General features: G+C 32.8%; 1 protein-coding gene across 2 annotated transcripts in view; it reads left to right on the top strand.

Annotated features, from left to right (window-relative positions):
* The first annotated feature begins 10,796 nt into the window (after positions 1 to 10,796).
* The window catches only part of LOC123016307 (histone-lysine N-methyltransferase MECOM-like), a 58,455-nt gene continuing 50,799 nt past the window's right edge, over positions 10,797 to 18,452 (top strand). For both annotated transcript variants that reach the window (XM_044416620.1, XM_044416622.1), the window contains exon 1: positions 10,797 to 10,993. In XM_044416620.1, coding sequence (XP_044272555.1) covers positions 10,954 to 10,993 — 40 coding nt within the window. In that variant the 5' untranslated portion in view covers positions 10,797 to 10,953. The remainder of the gene's footprint in view (positions 10,994 to 18,452) is intronic.

Here is an 18,452-nt window from a genome sequence, read left to right as displayed (position 1 = left end):
AATTTTTATACCTTAAAGTTATAGACCATAACTCAACAAAATTAATAACAACAACAAAATATTTCAAAAAAGATTTTGGACACGCATTTGGGACACAGCGAGGGGCCTAGTTCCGATTTCTTGATAAGCTTTTGTATAAATTGTCGGTCCTGCTGTCAAAAACTTGATTAACTCGACCGTAATTTTTGATAATTATTAAGAAAAAATAGAGTGGATAATAAATCATACTTAAAATTTTGGTTTTTCTAATAGGTATTGCCGTGATTTAGTATAATTTTTTACAAAGTTATTATTTATTATAGAACAATGGAGCTCAATATGCAACAGAAAATACAAAAACCTAAGCTTTTAAAGTTACTACAAACATTTTTTGTTAAAGCTTTCAAAACACGAATTCATACCTTTTATTAATTAAAAAATTTTTGCCACCATAGTAACCAATTTTATTTTTTAGTCTGAAAAAACTGTTTTTGGGGACTGAGTACCTACAAAAACCATTTTACGTACTATTTTATCGAGACTCATTTTAGGGACTCAAATATTATACTTCAAAAAAATATTACTTTAATTTATATTAAGTCTTATTTTCTAGAGGCAAATGATTTAAAAAAAAACGCTTAATTGCATACTTTATATTCACCCTGTAGAAAACGAATTCAAAAAAGAAATACAGCAGAATACTATTTTTTTGAGTCCGGTTTACAAATTACCGGTTGTTTTCTCTTTAACCTATTTTGTAATCGGATCTTTTTTCTTAAACTGTCTAATTTTTAACTTGAACTGAAATTTTTAATCAGAAATTGTGATTTGAAGAAAATATGCACAAATATGCAATATTTTCTAAAATATGCACAAAGTTGCCAAAATATGCAAAATATGCATTTTTTAATTGGCCCATTTTAATCAAAAAATTTTAGAAAACTTATAATTTTGTTGACATACCTCTTAATAACAAATATGCATTTTGCATATAATCCGAGCCTTTACTAATCACTGTTTCATTACCTATAATAGTCATAAACTGCAGTTTTTCAGAAACAATTATTATTTATTCTATCAAGAGACGGCATGAATATGATTCTAGTTTAACTACCTTAATCACTAACTAATTAAAAACGTATTTTTTTAAAGGGTGAACAAACTAGGAAAGATTATCCAATTTTTCAAAATTTGTAATCGAATTTGTTTCGGAATATGTATTATTGATTGCATCTTACAGGCGCAGGCCTCGTAAAATTATGTGAAACACCTTGTATGTATTGAATTAAAACACTGAAACTGTTGGCGGCGTGGTGGTGTAGCGGCATATAAGGTCCCGCTTTCCGGCAGGTAGGTCGGGGGTTCAAACTCCGCTCACTAATTTTCGCTAATTCAAATTCTTCTTATTCTTAATTTTGGTAATCTTAGTGGGTTCGTTCACAAAATTGCAAAGCCCACTTCGACGTCGAATTTTAAAAAAGACCGGATATAATAAGAGAGAGAGGGAGAGCGCATGAAAGCAAGTAAAAACGCAAAGCATAATAAGAAAGAGAAAGAGCATAAGATCAAATAAGTGAACAAAGCATAAGTAAGAGAAAGCGTATAAAAAAGCAAAATAGCTTTTTTCTATTTCGGTGTTACAATGTGCATTTTGTGCGACTGTTTTCAGATACATAAAATGCTCTTAGTGACATTGTTTTTAGAAACATTTTACTACTACTAAGAAACACTTTTATTATCACTGACTGGCATACTGTGCCACATAGTCGTTTTTGAAATGAGTGTCCGAATTTTTTTACATATGGCTACAACCCATCCGAAGCTCTATCTCTGGCTGCGCCACTGTTTAATTTAAAAAAAATTACACCTAAGTCTGCAATCAGTACCTAATACAGCAAAGTGATTTTAAGCTTAGTTTTCTAAAAAGCTCTCGCCGTCCGCCTGGAAACGTCCAAATTTCGTCAAAAAGAAAGCTTGAGTTCCTTCACGTCCTCGCTTTCATAAATCAGTGACATTTTCATGCTGGAAGTGACCTCGTTCGTTCGTGTGTTTTCCAGATAAGAGAGCTAACGCAAACCGACAGAAGCTTTGAGAAAGAGTCGCGTTATCTCACGAAAGTTTATATCGCTGGCACCCTGAATGCTCACTTTACAGGCCGGAACCGATTCGATCGCCTGAAAACTCCCATAAAATTTCCATAAAGCCAACGCTTATCGATTAACGATCCTTCTTCCGCAAGAAGCTGCTTGTTGCTAATGTCAAGAAAGCTTCCCGTGACAACACCAGGACAAGCAACTCTTCCCGTTACCACGGCAACCAGCCCGTTTCAGACTGCCGGTGACGTCACGGGACATCATCGATTTCAGTTTTTTCGCCGGAACGGATTACCTCTTCCTGGAGTGGCTTTTATGCACGACGAGAAGTGGCCGGAGCATATGCGATGCCTTATTTATGTGTGGATAATGTGACCTGCGAACTTTACGCTTGTCGAAACTGATTACGACAGCTGCAGTATGCAGATGAAGGAGTCGATGCGTTGCGCTCGAATGATATATAAATGTCAAATGATTTAAATAGACCGTAGAAAAAGCCCTCAACAAAGAAAAACTAAAACTGAACTATTTTGTTAGTGTGTTTGCGACTACTTGTGGAAAATAAATGAAAAAACACAAAATTATTGCTTGAATTGGAATCATGTTTTCAATGTGTTTTTTTCAACTTTTAAAAATGTATCGAATATTTTCTTAGTATTAAGTTAAGTTTCAACATTATTAGAGACAGTGCTTTTAGGTCAACCACTTGCCTTCATCGCTCAAACAATGGCCTGAAATCGACCGCCATTTTGTCTGAAATAAAGGCGTGGTGATGCTCCTACTATCTGTGCTCATCCCACGACTATCTCAGCCAGCGAATCACCGACGAGACAATGCAACACATGCGCCATGTGGACGCATCCTGCTATCAGTCGATGCGCATTTATTACGATCCTGAAACTTTTTTCAGTGAGGAGAGGGAGTATCTGTAAGTGGATAAGTGGTTAAAATGCACTGTTCGCTCCGATGAACCTCGTTCATGTCCACAAAGAAAATGCAAACGTCCAGAGTGAGTGATGGTCGTGAAAAGCTGAAACTGGAAGGAAGTTTCAGCTGGACGAGCGGCTGAAGGGACTGAAATATTAGAGCGTATTTTTAATGTCATGTTTTATGATCGCAGAGTTATGATGTCAAAAGGTTTCGTTTTATTACCAACTCGTCGGTGGTTGGGGGTGGGTGAGGTGATGAGGGAATCGCATCTGAAAAGAAGTTCGATGATTTCAGATTCCAAAAACGTAAAAATCAAAGCCGGTCGTTGTGTTTCAAAATCGATTTATTCACTAATTGATATAAATGCTTGTTTTATTGTTAGAATAACTAAAAGAAATTTAAAAAGATAGTGTATTCCTAAAACAATAATTGTATAAATAAAAAAAAATAGTTAAATGTCTTTGAGTTTGTTTGATTTTTTACATCTTAAAAAAGTAAAACGTTTAGGTAAAATTATAGACATAAAGCAAGAAAAGTTAAAAAAAAAACTTTACCTATACCTACTATGTTTTTAAAGAAAAAAAATATACAGGGTGAACTCAAGCCCCAGAGCAAAATGCCATATAAGGTAAGATAGCAGGAACATGGAAAAAATGTTAAAAAAAATTATCTATAAAAATTTCGAAGTTATGAAGAAAATATTCCAAGTTTTTTTGCTACAGTCTATTAGAAGAGGAAACAAGAAAACAGTTTCCTAAATTGTAACTCTGTTCAATGTTGTTTGTGGCTTTTATTGGCAAAATTTTTGTACCTTTACTAAATAATTGTAAAATAACATATACAAGATCACCAGTATCATTAAATAAACATAAAAAATGTCAAATGTCAAAAAATATATATAAAAATATGTCAAAATTATTAGACAGATATAATTTTTTTTTAATTTTTTCCATGTTCCTGGTATCTTATCTTACTTGAAATTTTTCTCTGGGGCGCGAGTTTTGGCGCACCCTGTATAAATAATATAATGTGTAACTAATAATATAATATAATGTGTAATATATGTGTAACTATGAGATTTGACCAATTTTTCAAATAGAATTTTATGATATACGTGCATATTGAAATGACTTGAAACCGTGTAAAAATGTAATCTCTAAAATTAAACAAAACAAAAAATTTGTAATTTTTTAATAATCCTGATGTTGGGAGTATTTATTTATAAAGATGTCATTTTATAACTTGGTGTACATCTTCATTCTTAGTCATTACTCTTTATTACCTCACAACTGTTAAGATGTAGGTAAATTTATTTCAAACTATTCGTGCATACCTACATACAAATTTACTCATCAACAAAAAATTACCACCTAGGATTTGAACTTTTACAAAAATTACGTTTTTCATGTTGTAAGTAGAATTTTCAGAAGTAATTTTGGATGTCTAAGGTCGTCGGTGTTTGAGTAGTTGGCTATAGTGACTTGATTGGCAATGTGATTTCAAACTGATGTGCTAAATACAACCGAAAGCGAGTTTACAACTGACTAAATTAAGGCGTGTAAACACCTGACAATTTTTTGTGTACAAAATTGTTCTTTTTAAAAACTTTTACTTTTGTGTGCAAATAACTTTCAATGCATATTATTTTCATTGATATTTTTACTTCCACCTAAGAAAGACAGACACACTGAACGGCTCGTGAAAATCATGCAGGGAAAAATGCAAAAATTTGAATACGAAATTTGGTCTTTAAACTAGATTCTCATAATCAATTATTTTAGTGGTTAGAATATTTGTTAGTTATCCGCAAACATCCTGTATAATTAAATTCACGCACCACATATTTTCTATACAGGGTGGGAAAAGAAAGTGTATGATCTGTGGAAGTACAAGTGGTGATATTTAATATAAAACTGGTGTTTGTGTTCTTGATCGATCTGAAAAACAGTGACAACGTAAGAAACGCATTCATACGCAGTTATAATGCACTCAAAGGAAACACTGATGTATTTACACAAGCGCATAGTGTAAGTGCGATGTGAGGGTTGTAATAGGGTAATGCGTTATGAAATCACGGACATGTGACAAATAACAGTTGACCCGTAAACAATGTGTATAATTTGCTGAGATAGAGAGACGGTCACGCGATCAGGGGGGGACCCAGATAGAGCCCATGACAGCAAGTTATGACTGATGACCGTCATCCACGCCCTCTGTCGTGACAATCACGACATCAAGTTTCATCGATAGCGATAACCGCCTCCTAGACACGAAAAAAACGCAAAATAATGCCGCAACACCTCAGCCAAACAATCCAACGAATTTTTTTATCACAGAATTTTTCAAAATCTGCGCACGACTCACCCCTACACTTTATCATTCTCTGACACACGTCATAATTCTCACAGCAAAATGTCGAAGTCATTCTTCCGTGTCCACGACACTATCTGCCCCCTTATCGCGGCCACATCGTCCACTGTCCATTCGCGAGGCTTCGTAGGGGTAGATTCTAGATAAGCCGACCTACCGTGCATCATATTTCTGTCGTGATTTTTAATCGACTTGATTTACATAAGAGATTACTCCAGGAAAAAAACCCTTGTGTCATATTGCATTAAGGGCCTTTTTACCGGATGATATCTAGGTCAGAAGTCAATATACAACGTGACATTTTTACTGTCTATGAATATTATCCGTTCTGTTGACGTCACTTTGCTGAAATTAACTCGGGGTTGGGGTAATTAAGGCCCACGATGGATATTATGCGGTGGAGATAATCAACGCTTAATTGTCTCTCTTGGATAACGGTTTTTGTTAGTTGGGGTGAATTACGGAGCGATTGAGTGCTGCCATTGTGGGGGTTAATTTCCTGTTTAGTTTTGAATTACCAGGTTTACAACAACCTTAGCCAAAACATAAAGAAAAATAGCAGATTTTGATAAGGTATACCTAGTTTTAAATTAGAAAGAAATCTAAACTCTGATCACCAAAGTGCATCATAATTCATAATCCACTCCTCGAAGAGAAACATAACAAATAAAAAATAAAAAACCTTTTATTTAATACAAATCGCTTAATTGGAAAATTATCTTAATAATTTGATTTCTTTTTGTATAGAAGTAAGCACATAGAAAAAATAAATATAAATTTTCAAAATGTCGCAAAATTAGATAGATTTTAAAAATCACATTAAAAACATAAAGACAGTCTATGTATTACCTACTATGTGCAATAAAAAGTTAGACTTTTAAGTTAAAGTTGATTTCAAAGTTTGAGGTCTAATTATTCTTAGTTACAATTTTTTCTATACCAATCGTTCAAACGGAAAATTTTATGAAAAAGAAAAAAACAACGCCAATTGTCAAAAACAAAATTGTCAAATTTTTCAGAGATTTACATAGTGTGAAAAAAGTTGTTCCCAAAAAGGTTTGAAAACTAACAAAAGAAATGTCGTATTTGGTCGTCTTGTTAGTGCAGTAGGTACCATATAGTCAGTGTTTAAAAACGAAATGGAAAAACATTGAAAAACTTGATAGAAGTTTGAAAGATGCCTGACAATTATGAAATTGTAAATTGTGACAAAAACAACGTCAAAAAACTGTCATTTCTTAACAGACTAAATAACATCATAAAAAAAATCAATTTGCGTTTTTTTTGCACTCAAGGGTACTTACCTACCCAGAATTTGCAAAAATAAACAAGATCAAAAAATAACAAAAAAATTTAGTTTTTGATAATAGGTCACATTTTTGTAGGTAGGTATGTACCTACTAAAAAATATTTTATCCGCAAACGTCAGAAAAATGACGTTATTAATGTATGTACAGTGACGAACAATATAATCGCGTAGGTACACTATAAAAACCAAGTAACACATTTTTTTTAACTTTTTTAATGTGTAAATTTTTTCTTTTTCGAAGTTTGTAAGAATTTTTAGTAAAAGGGTTATACTTATTTCTTGTTTTCATCTCTTCTTCACGCACTGGTTTTGTTTAAATTCTATTAGTCTACAAGTGCTTTTATGCTATGGGCTCCTCTATATAGTTTAGACAGTAGGTAGGAATTTTTTTGCTTTTAGTAAGTTTGGCATTTTTACTATTTGACACTGAGAAGAATCTAGCAAAAAAATGGTGTACGCGGTTTGATTGTTGGCCAGTGTACTAGGCCATCAAAAAAATTACCAAATGTTGGCAATACCTATTGGTTATTTGTTAACATTTATGGTTGACATTTCTTAAATGACAAGCGGTTTGATTTCATAGCAAATATTTGTTGTATTGAATATTTTTTTTTATTTGGAGTTAATTTGATAATTTAAAGTTTAATTTAGTCACTGAATTGTCAATCTCAACACATGTAACTTCCCTAGCGCAAGTTATTTAAAAAATTTTAAATTTTGATACAAAATTGGTCGAATCAAAAAATATGAATATCACACTGCCAGGAACTGTTTAGCAAGTGCTTCTACTTATATAGGGTGCGTCAGAACTCAAGCCCCAGAGAAAAATGCCATGTAAGGTACATAAGATACCAGGAACATAAAAAATGTTAAAAAAATTCTATCTATAAAAATTTCGAAGTTATGAGGGTTTAAATTTTGCAATTTGACTCTATTCATTTCTGTTGAAAAATATTTTTTCTAGTTTTTTAGAAGAGGAAACAAGGAAGCTGTAGCCTAAATTGAATCTATATTTAATGTTATTTGTGGCTTTTATTGGCAAAATTTTTGTACTTGTAAATTATTGTAAATTATTAATCTAACATTTGACACCTCGCCGGACCTATTAGAAATTGTGATCCGTTCACAACACGTTCATATCACTGCCAACTATGACGCGAGACTTAAATAAACACCCGTTATATTCTATAAGGTAAGGTGAAAGGTTTGGTTTCATAGTTTTCTAATATTCACGATCGATTATCAAAATTTCTGTATAATTATTTTTTTATCCAAAGTTACTTTATGAGACGACTGCAGTCGGTACCGTTTCTACGAAACCAACCTAAAATCTTACTAGGACTGAGATTGATAAACTAGGCTAATATTTTTTATCAGCATATATCACAACTTGTGACGAAATAAAATTATGTCCATTTTTTAAGCAGGTGGTCTCCTGCTTTTCTTGCTGAAAAAGCATGTCCTGGCAGGACCCCTAAATTAATTATGTCGCTTTAATTAATGGTCAAGCGGGTAAAAATGCAAATGCGTCCAATTAAAGTCCTTGAAATGGCATTTAAAAAAATCACTTCGGACACGCAAAGAAAGACAAGTCCGATATTGATATTTAGTCTGGGTTTTACGTGTGCAATAAACCGGGAGACATATTAAATTCTTCTGGGATGTCTGAGCGCTACTGTTTTATAGACGTTGTGCAGATGGCGTTGCCTCTATTGCGGTCATAAATTCGCCAACTTTCCACCGAGATCCGTATAACTGTTGTCCCGTGTGAAATATTATTACTTTGGTATCGGTGTGCGGTGTGAAACAATAAAAAATATTATCAAAGTTCCCGACATTACAGGAGACATGACGGGAATATGGACCAACCAGACCCTGTTTTCAAGAGGAAACTAGGATAAACTAGAGCTATTTTTTAAAGCATTTTCAATGAAATATGCTTTTGATTATTTTGCTCAATGAAAAAGACTTTTTCTAGTCGAAACGGGCAACTAGCGCATTTAATAAACTGTCTCCGTGTGGTCAGTTATTGAACTCTGGTGTACCGTCTTAATAAGTAGTAAATCTCGTATGTAAACGGATCGGATAGTCTGGTATATTTAGACACAAAGGCATGTCTAAATTGAATCGCGGTTGGCGGTGGCGTTGACTACAACGTGCACTCCGTTCCGCTATGGCTTGACGATCGCGGGCCGAGCACGTACCCAATTTATGAGCGCCCTCGTAATTTCAAACTGACTCTAAATAAGTCGAAAGAAGTGGTCTTTCATCGGATGATACGCCACTGGCGCTGCATCCGAGCAAATCGCTCATTTATTAACATAATAAACCTGTTACGCCGCTGATGAAACGCTCAAATGTGACATGTTTCAAAAGAGCATTGTTTTAATTAAAGCGGAAACAATGAAATTGCGTGCTAAAGCGATGTAAGCTCAAGGAGTGAATTATCCTGTCTCGGCGATTTCCAATGGTTTTTTCGGAGTTTCCGGGGTTATTACAAGATGAAGCTGATGTTCCAGTAATGGTCATAGGGGATATTATGAGGTTTTAGTTGAGCCATAAACATAAATGGAGTCTTTGTCCTTTATCTTTACTCTGATCGTAAAAACAATAAGACACTTCAGTCGCCATATCGATTCGCTCAGAAACAACTCTTGGATTTACTTATTATAGTTTTACTTTTTGTTTTTGCTAATACAGCGTGTTTGTAATGTGAGGTCAAAATTTTGTTTTGACTTTCTCTGATCTTCTTAAGATTGTTGTGATAATAAAATTTTATCTAAACAAAAAAATTATTCCAGTGACTCTCAAACTATTTACCAATAAAATATCCGAACTAAATAACATTTGCCATAATGAAAATAATGTGAGTTTTTTTTTCGATTACATTTTGTTTCTACACTCTACTATTAAGAGATGTTAAAGAAAATTTATTAGTAACACTTTTGTTTGACTGTCAAAACTTGTGATTAACTAAAACTTTTTAGATGAGATAATGTATGTAGTTGCAAGGACTTTTAATTTTCTTCATTAAACTAAATTTACTTGTTGCAACAATAAAATCTTGTCTTAATAAAAAAAATATTCCAGTGACTCTCAAGACCCTTAAACTTTGTACCAATATTTCAGAATTAAAAATAATATTCTTAATAATAATAATTTAATGTTTTTTTCTGTGCTTAATTATTATTTCTACACTCTTTTATTGCCAGATTGCCAGCAAAATTGTAAAAGGTTAATAAACAATGAAATGAAATATATTTAATTTATAAATGTATCATGTATGTGTTTGCTAATAGTAACACAACTACACTCAGATTTATATTTAAAATTAAACCCGTCAAACACATTCAAATTAATTTCAAACAAAGGCATTTAATTTTTTTTTCAAATTTATTTTTGTTGTTAATGTATTAAAATATACAGCACAACTCTTTCATTTCAAAACACTGAGCCTTCTATTAGACATATAAAGAGAGAAAATAACAGATCAATTATTATTTACAGTGTTAAATTTCAAAACTAATTAAATACAAGAACAATCACGGAAATTTTATTACATAAAGCAGTTAGCATAGATTAGAAATATGTATTGTTTTAGTTTTTTTTGCAACTTGAATTAACCCTCAATTCCCCTCTAATATTTGCAGATGAGAACAATTTCCTCGCTGGCTTATTGTTTAGTCGCAGCTCCAGCGGCAAGCAATTGTTTGCGTGTCGGCCCCGAACGAACCCGAAAAGACAGCAATGCAAATTAATAAACTTGCAAACCGCAAGCATCTGTTTGCGTGGCGGTAGTCAAACAACCCGAACAAACAAATTACATATGCATCAATCCAGTGGGCCGGGTACACAGCCCTCCGGGAATCCGGGAGAATACCCGGACTATCCCGGAATATCGACCGTGATGCTCTTATCTACCCACCACTGGCGTGGCATCGCAGGAGGCGTAACCGTGCGCAAACAATTGCGCACAGACAAAAGAATCGCACACGACACACGGCCGTCGCGATTAAGTTGGCGCGACGCAAGTCGACTCTTTGACGATTGTCGATTATTGTTTCAGACGCCAACCGCGATCCAAATCAAAAATTACAGCACAGTCGCCTCGAAGAAGTGATAAAACATGACAGCGAATAGTGGCCTGTGATTGGTCTGAGCGTGCATGAAAAAAGACGATCGGGATTCTTATTGTCTCCGTCCAGAGCCGTCTTGACGGTTGTCAGTTCATGATATGAACACGGGGCAAGTGTGCGGTGCCTAGCCTCGACGATGAGGTCCAAGTCTGTCGCCAGAAGAGTCACCGCTCAAGGTAGGCAAACAAACAATTTTCAACAAACAAAAAAATGTTACCCAATTTTGGACATTTATTGTAAACACGACTGTACTTCACATTTAACTTACAATTTTTTTTTGTCAAAAAACAATCAACTTCTTGGAATAGGTACCTATATATTTTTTCACTTTCCACGTCCTTTTACGGAATTTTTTGTCTAAAACTAGTCGTGAAATTTTTTCAGAAAGATACATATTCCAGACGTTCAAAAATCATAAATTTCTCCCTTAAAGCCGCTCCCCCACATTCCTGCGGTCCTGTAACTCCGCCTTTATTCCAAAGATGCGCCGTTTGACACTGGGTGTGTCTTCTCGTCTCATCCCCCTATAAGACCGGTTTTCGCATTCCTGCGTATTTTGCAGGAGTGTTTACAAAAAACAACAATCAACCTGTGTCATAAAATTGACTAATAAATGTTTAATTGTTCTATTCTCTGCTTTTTAATAATAAAAACTGCTGGATTTTTTCGTAATAATTCATGTTTACGATAAAATCACGCAGATGCGATAGGTGTTTGAGAATTTACGGTCATAATTGATGCAGTAATTTCGAAACTATTACAGTTTTGTTCCTTATGGATTGATAAGGATAACATTTTTCCTATATGCCAGATCATTATTTGTTCGTAACAACATTGCCCATTGTTAAATTTTATTTATTGACAATTTGTTGCATTTTTATTTATGCTCGTTATTTTAATGATTGTATTGTGTTATTTTATTTGTTCTAACTGTGGTGCTAGAAGCCCAATTTTTGAAAATATCACTTCTTGGAACCGTTGATCAGTCTCTTGTTATTAAGAATGTTTTTTCATGACAATTCGGTTAGTCTTTTGCACTTTTGCTGTTTTAAAATGTTTATAAACAATGTAAATAGCTGCCTGGCGTCACCAGTCTTATCCATTAATAAATTAACGTAATGTTCTAAACGATATCCTTTTACATTCTGGTATTGTGAATTCTGAAGGCTCGGCATCCGAGCAAGCTGTCATTAAGAAAAACTAAAATAAAGTAATACCAGGAATATTTATTATAATTAATTCCACACTTAGTTGTACAAATAGAAAATGAAAAAAGTAGAAGGGTTATTAAGAGCAACATTGTACAATAATATCCAGCCACTCATTGAGCCGAACAAGTGTAAGAAGGGGTCCACAAATCACGTCGAAATATCAAGTGGTGTTTATTATTTGAATCGAAGCAGCTGCACGAGACAATAAATATTTCAAGATAGACAAGAGGATAAAAGTTGTTTAAAACAAAGATTTCGCTTGTGTGGATTTAAGTGGGGCCGTAGCCCTTCGATATCAAAATCAAGATTGTTGTTGAAGGGAATTGACGGTTATGGTTAAGATTTACCACTACTAAATCAATAAGAGTCGCGCGCTATTCAATCTTTTTTCTTCTTTCGACCAGAGGTTGCATTCAGAAAGAAGCTTCTATCCGGTATAAACAATCCGCCTGTTTCTCGGTTAGTTTGCGTTTCCGTTGGACAGATACCATCCTCCTGTTTCATTCATCATCGTATTATTTTTCAGGGGTTTGCATTCTTTCACTTGTCTGTAATATCTCTCAAAGGACATCCTGCTTTTACACGGCGGTATCAAGATCTTTTTGTGGGATCAACCGCGGTGGGAGGGCCGAGAAAAGCTGATTCCCAAACTCCGATTTTTCACAAATTGTAAACTAATTTTGTACAATCTCATTCGAACGAAAAATTATCTAATTTAATTACTAGTGTGAATGTTTGATAAAAGTAGCAGTTTACGAGTCAGTTAGGTAAGTTTTGATCTTAGAAAATATAGACCTATCTATCTAAATAAAAAATTTATTGAAAAAATTGAAAAACAATAGATATTTTATAATATTTAGTTACTTTGCTAAAAGTTTTACTTTTAAGCTAAGACACAAAAGTGTTAAGTTTTTTGACGTTTGGGGATGAATTTATTTACGCAACATTTATTATTTACCTCATCACGTTCGGAGAAATAAACATTCAGCTCTACCACTTAAGTGTCAAGTTCGCATATCAATGTGTTATATCTAAAAGGTTAAAAAAAGAGTCCAAACTTTTTAAAAGTCTGCATGAGGAGTCAACTTTAATATTTTGGAATGAAACTTTTTTTTCTAAATTCAGTGATCTTACACATGCTCATTTAGTTTTGTTTATTTTGAATCACTTTCAAATTAATTCAAAATTAAGTTACACGTACCTTCAAAACAACTAAATAAGTGTAGAAATTGAAAAAATATTTTAGACATTGGAATTTAAATAACCACGTACCATCTTTTAATAGTAGTAGGTAAACCCTTTAATTTTTAAGCGACGTCAGCAAAAAAAAATCGTCTAAGAAAATTTGGAGACGAAAACACATAGATGGAGACAAATTTTGTACAGTTTTTAGAAATTTGAAGACAAAAAGTGTGCTATAAACACCATCATTAATATTTATTTAGACACATTCTCTTATTTTTAGCTAGACGAGTATACAAAATAAACATAAATGAGATAAAACATAAACAAATTAATGTATCTGGTTGCACCGTTTTTGAATAACGAGTTGAAAAAGTAGCAATTTTGAAACTAAAAAGCTGAAGAAGAATTTAGAACATGCATCAACTATGATCTCTTTATTTCATTTATTGTCAATCTTCATAATAACTTTTGCAGAATAAATTTGTTTTGTATGGACTCCTATTTTCATCAAAGTGTTTGTAGCAATTTGCCAGTGGCGGAACTAGGGGTCCAGTGCTCACTTCAAAAATAGCTGGCCCACCTTTGTGCCCACCTCCAAAATTGTAGATTATTTTTTACATATTACTCGTATCTACACAGGTATGCATAAAATCTTTGAGTTATCAAATTAGGTTTACATTTCCTATCGACTCTAAAAGCTCGCTCAGCTTCATACCACAAATTGATGACATACGATATAATTATTATTCAAAACAATCTGAATTTTAAAGTATGAAGTCGCTGAAATGTTGAAGTTTTATAAAATATATACATACGGGGTGTCCCACGAGTAATAATGAGCCTAAAAATTTTTTTGAAGCAACCAACATTACATTTCAAAGATAACGTGGATATTAAAATATTTAGTTTTAATCATGTTTTAATAAATTAAACATAGTGACCAAAGAGCACACTTCAACTTCAATTTATAAAAAGTCAAACCTTGAAAAATTTTGTGAGAATTATTAAAATGTTGCCGAAAAGACCAACAAGATTCTCATTTATGAAGAATGTTTGAAAAACGCTTCACAGACTGTACGGACTTTCTAAAACTGGAGTAGTTATTTTGACTGATAGAAATATGTCAAAAATAAAAATACGATTACTATGTTTACTAGCTAAAACGAAATATATTAACATCTATGAAATGTAATGTTGCTTGTTTCAAAAAAATTTTCAGGCTCATTATTACTCATGGGTCACCCTGTATAAACATTACATTATTGTTCAGACTAACTCTAGTCGTATTTAAAAAATAAATACACAGACACTTAATGCAGAATATAATTTTCTTTTTCTCGGTATATTATTTCGGACACCGCGTGCGTCCAATTTGTTGGTTGAAAACGATGATAGTGACTTTGAATCAGATTTGGATTCAGCTTCAAATAATGAAGATAAAAGTAAACCATCTGCAACTGCAACTGCAGAAACAACATCATCATTACCGAGTTTATCTGTAGAAAAACAGTATCTTCAGATTTTGTATTTCGTAACTGATGGGCTTACACAACCAATTTTAAAATTTTATAAAAATAATATATTTGGCAATAGATGTAGACAGTTTAAAAAAAGAGTGGTTTAATTTATACAGGGTGCGCCAGAACTTGCGTCCCAGAGCCATGTAAGACACCAGGAACATGGGAAAAATGTTATTTTTTTATCTATAAACATTTTGAAGTTATGAGAGTTTAAATTTTGCACTTTGACTCTATTTATTTCAGTTGAAAAAATAATTTTCCAAGTTTTTTTGCTACAGATTATTAGAAGAAGAAACAAGGAAGCTGTATCCTAAATTGTAACTCTGTTTAATGTTATTTGTAGCTTTTATTGGCAAAATTTTTGTACCTACCTTTACTAAATAATTATAAAAAAACATATACAAGATCAACAGTATCATTAAATAGACATAAAAAATGTCAAATGTCAAAAAATAAATATCAAATTTTTTTGACAGATAGAATTTTTTAAACATTTTTTCCATGTTCTTGGTATCTTATCTTTCTTGAAATTTGAAATACATATAGTGTAATTAGTAATTGATAAATCAAAATCACAGAAATTTACTACATTAGGTGAGTAATAAACTTATTAATAGTTTTAAAGTAAACTACATGACCGTAACTAAAATACAGAATTAATGAGTTCCTAAAAATTGAATTCAAAGATACATAAAATGATAAGTGTAATTAAAACAGACAAAACTAAATAAAATCTATCCAGCCTTAAGGAAACTAATATTATTTTATTTGCCCATCAAAATTTTTTTTGTTCCACCTATGTGCCCACCCAAAAATTGAGCCACTGCAAGAAGCTCATTTTTGCCTACAACCTTGTACTAACCTACTTATTAGCACCGAATTCTGTCTTTTGACATTAGGTGGTGATGTGTGCCACAAACACACAAAATTAATAAAAGTCTAAACATTTCAACATTAAAATATAGCCATATTTTTTTAACACTAGGGACAAAAAAAAAACAAATTAAATTTATGGCTATGGAAATAAGACATAAGATTATAAGATTTTACCACCAAAATTTTGACTTGATGATTTCGGTTAAAAAAACAGACTTGTCTATTTTGTTGGCCAATCTCCTATTTCTGCGTCGAAATTTGGTGTATTTGTTGTGATTTCTTTCTTTTCATTTATTGGCTACAATTAGATTTGATAGCAATCTCGGCACACAAGCGACGCTTTTAATGTATTATTTCTTCAAGTGTCGCAGCAATTTGAGTCAATTAAATCGCTTCGGCTTCCTTGCCGCCCCATTACTTACCGCGCGATAAGCCTGCGAAAGGGGTACGTCCTAATAAATTTGTCGTGCGCTATTGATGGTCCCGTTTGAATAATGGCGTGTTCGGTCCCGCGTTATCCTCTTACATATCTGTGCCCCTTCGACGGGGATGGCAAGTGGCCGCGGGGGTGAGCACTAAATCACCGGACATGCGACCGGACAATCTTATCGGCGACACAAAGGACAATATGGCGGAACTCGCGTGCGATGGCCAGATTGCGTGTCTCTGCAAAGGCTTTCTTCGAGCTTTCTCAAAGCTCGGCCGTTTGTGCTTTTCACGCCTCGAGGGTCCTCTGGAATTTGTGTCACTTCTTACATATCGATTGGAGAAATTTGGGACGAATTATAATTATTTTCGTAACAAGAATTTCAAACGAATCGAATGTATAGATCATTCGCTGAAATGCGCTCGTAAAAACCTACGATAGATTATTTCGTTTCGGTTTTAGTTATAAATCTAATCTTCTTTGAATTACATTTTATATCTTCAATTATAATTATATTTGTTTTAAAATGCTATTACATTCCATTATTATACTTATCTAATTTAAAGTCGTGCTGATACCACCCAGAAGTATTCCATACTATTTTTTCAGTAAATGTGGTTAGGCGTAACACATTTTTAGTAACTATGATGTTTCAAATTATACTGAAAATTTTAAATGAAAATACAAAGAACAAAGAAACTCGGACAAAAAAAATAAATTAGGGTTTTATTTAAGGCTTTGACGTCGATTTTTTATTTTTTCGATTTAATATAAAAATGAATAGAAATATAGCAAAATATGCCGAAAAACAAAGAATAAAATACACTACTTTATACTTATGGATCTAAGTCTTAAAAAGGCCAATCTCCATTTTCGTCGATTTTGAGATATCGCCAACACTAAAATTCTCGAGTTCATTTCTATGTATACTGATACAAAAAAAGCCAATTTCGTGTTCTAAGGACCATTTCAAGTGTAGGGTTTATATCCAAAATCGCTAAGAACCGAGGGGCCGTTAACTCAGAAATTAAATACAAATTTTTGGATTTTAGTCGAATGTGCATGGAATTTATTTGGAAATTACTAAAATTAAGATGGAATTACAGGAGTTAATTACTATTTATTTGTTTGTATTAATTTGAAAACAATGGAATTATGAATTTTAGTGGAATTTTATGGAATTGTAATTAGTTCTACACTTTTTTCTTTAAGTTAACGACTCCTCGCTAAGAACTAAGAGCCATCTAATTCACAAAATATCAATGTTTTGGGTTAACAGCATATTTTGTTTTAAATACTTATGCATTATTTTAAAGTGTTTTACCGATTTTTATTACTTAAAAATAATAAATATTCACACATTTAAAATTATAGTTACATTGCTTTTATTCTTCGACACTGTCAAAATTTACGGTTTTTTTCCCGTGTAAGGAAGTTTTGACAACTGTTTGGCATTTCTCAATACAAAACGTCAAATTATTTTTAACAGATTTAAAGCAAGTTTAAGCCTTGTTGACTCTAATTCGAAGAATAAAATGTTGTATTCCACTCGTTTGAGTGTAAATCGCACGCTTTATTCCACCTTGTGGATTGTAAACCACTCGTTACACTCGTGGTTTAAAAATACACTCGGTCGAATAAAGAGTCCGATTTACACTCAAACTCGTCGAATAAATAACTATAAATNAAATGTTGTATTCCACTCGTTTGAGTGTAAATCGGACGCTTTATTCCACCTCGTGGATGGTAAACCACTCGTTACACTCGTGGTTTAAAAATCCACTCGGCCAAATAAAGAGTCCGATTTACACTCAAACTCGTCGAATAAATAACTATTAAAACTTGCACAATTAATATCTCAGAACAATTAAAATGGAGATTGGCCTTTTTAAGACTCAAGTCCAGAATTTCTATCTGCGAATTTTTTACAAATCGAATGTGATTTTTTGTACGTTTTGCCAACAAATTTTTGTTATAACAATAAAAATAACTTTTATTGCAAATTGTAATTTTTTGCAAATTTTGCATGTTTTTGGCTTCTTGGCAAGTGAAATAAAATTTTAATATCAGGAGTAGCTAAAGATATAAATGTACTTAATGTTAACATATCGAACTGCCTTTGTGAAATCTATAATTTTGTCTTGTATTCATTGATAATAACATTTAAAAATTTTTTAAGAGTAGTTTTCTATTTTTTTATATTTTCAGAATAGTTTAGCAATTTAAGATACTTACAAAAAATTAGACTAAACTTGGTTTTATAAAATGTAGTTTTTGCAGTTTTGTTAAAAAATTAAGTCAATTTCTTTGGATTTTAACGCAAGTTGTGCAAAAATAGTATATACACCATTCGAGAGAATTGCTATTATTCCTTTGGTTCTCAATAAATTGCACCTCAAGAATAATCGTGCATTTC

The sequence above is a fragment of the Tribolium madens genome, unplaced genomic scaffold (genome assembly GCF_015345945.1).
Source record: "Tribolium madens isolate multiple individuals breed KSU strain unplaced genomic scaffold, Tmad_KSU_1.1 Scaffold_1;HRSCAF=32;Tcas5.2_LG8, whole genome shotgun sequence".
NCBI lineage: Eukaryota > Metazoa > Arthropoda > Insecta > Coleoptera > Tenebrionidae > Tribolium > Tribolium madens.
This window is presented reverse-complemented; position numbering and strand designations above follow the sequence as displayed.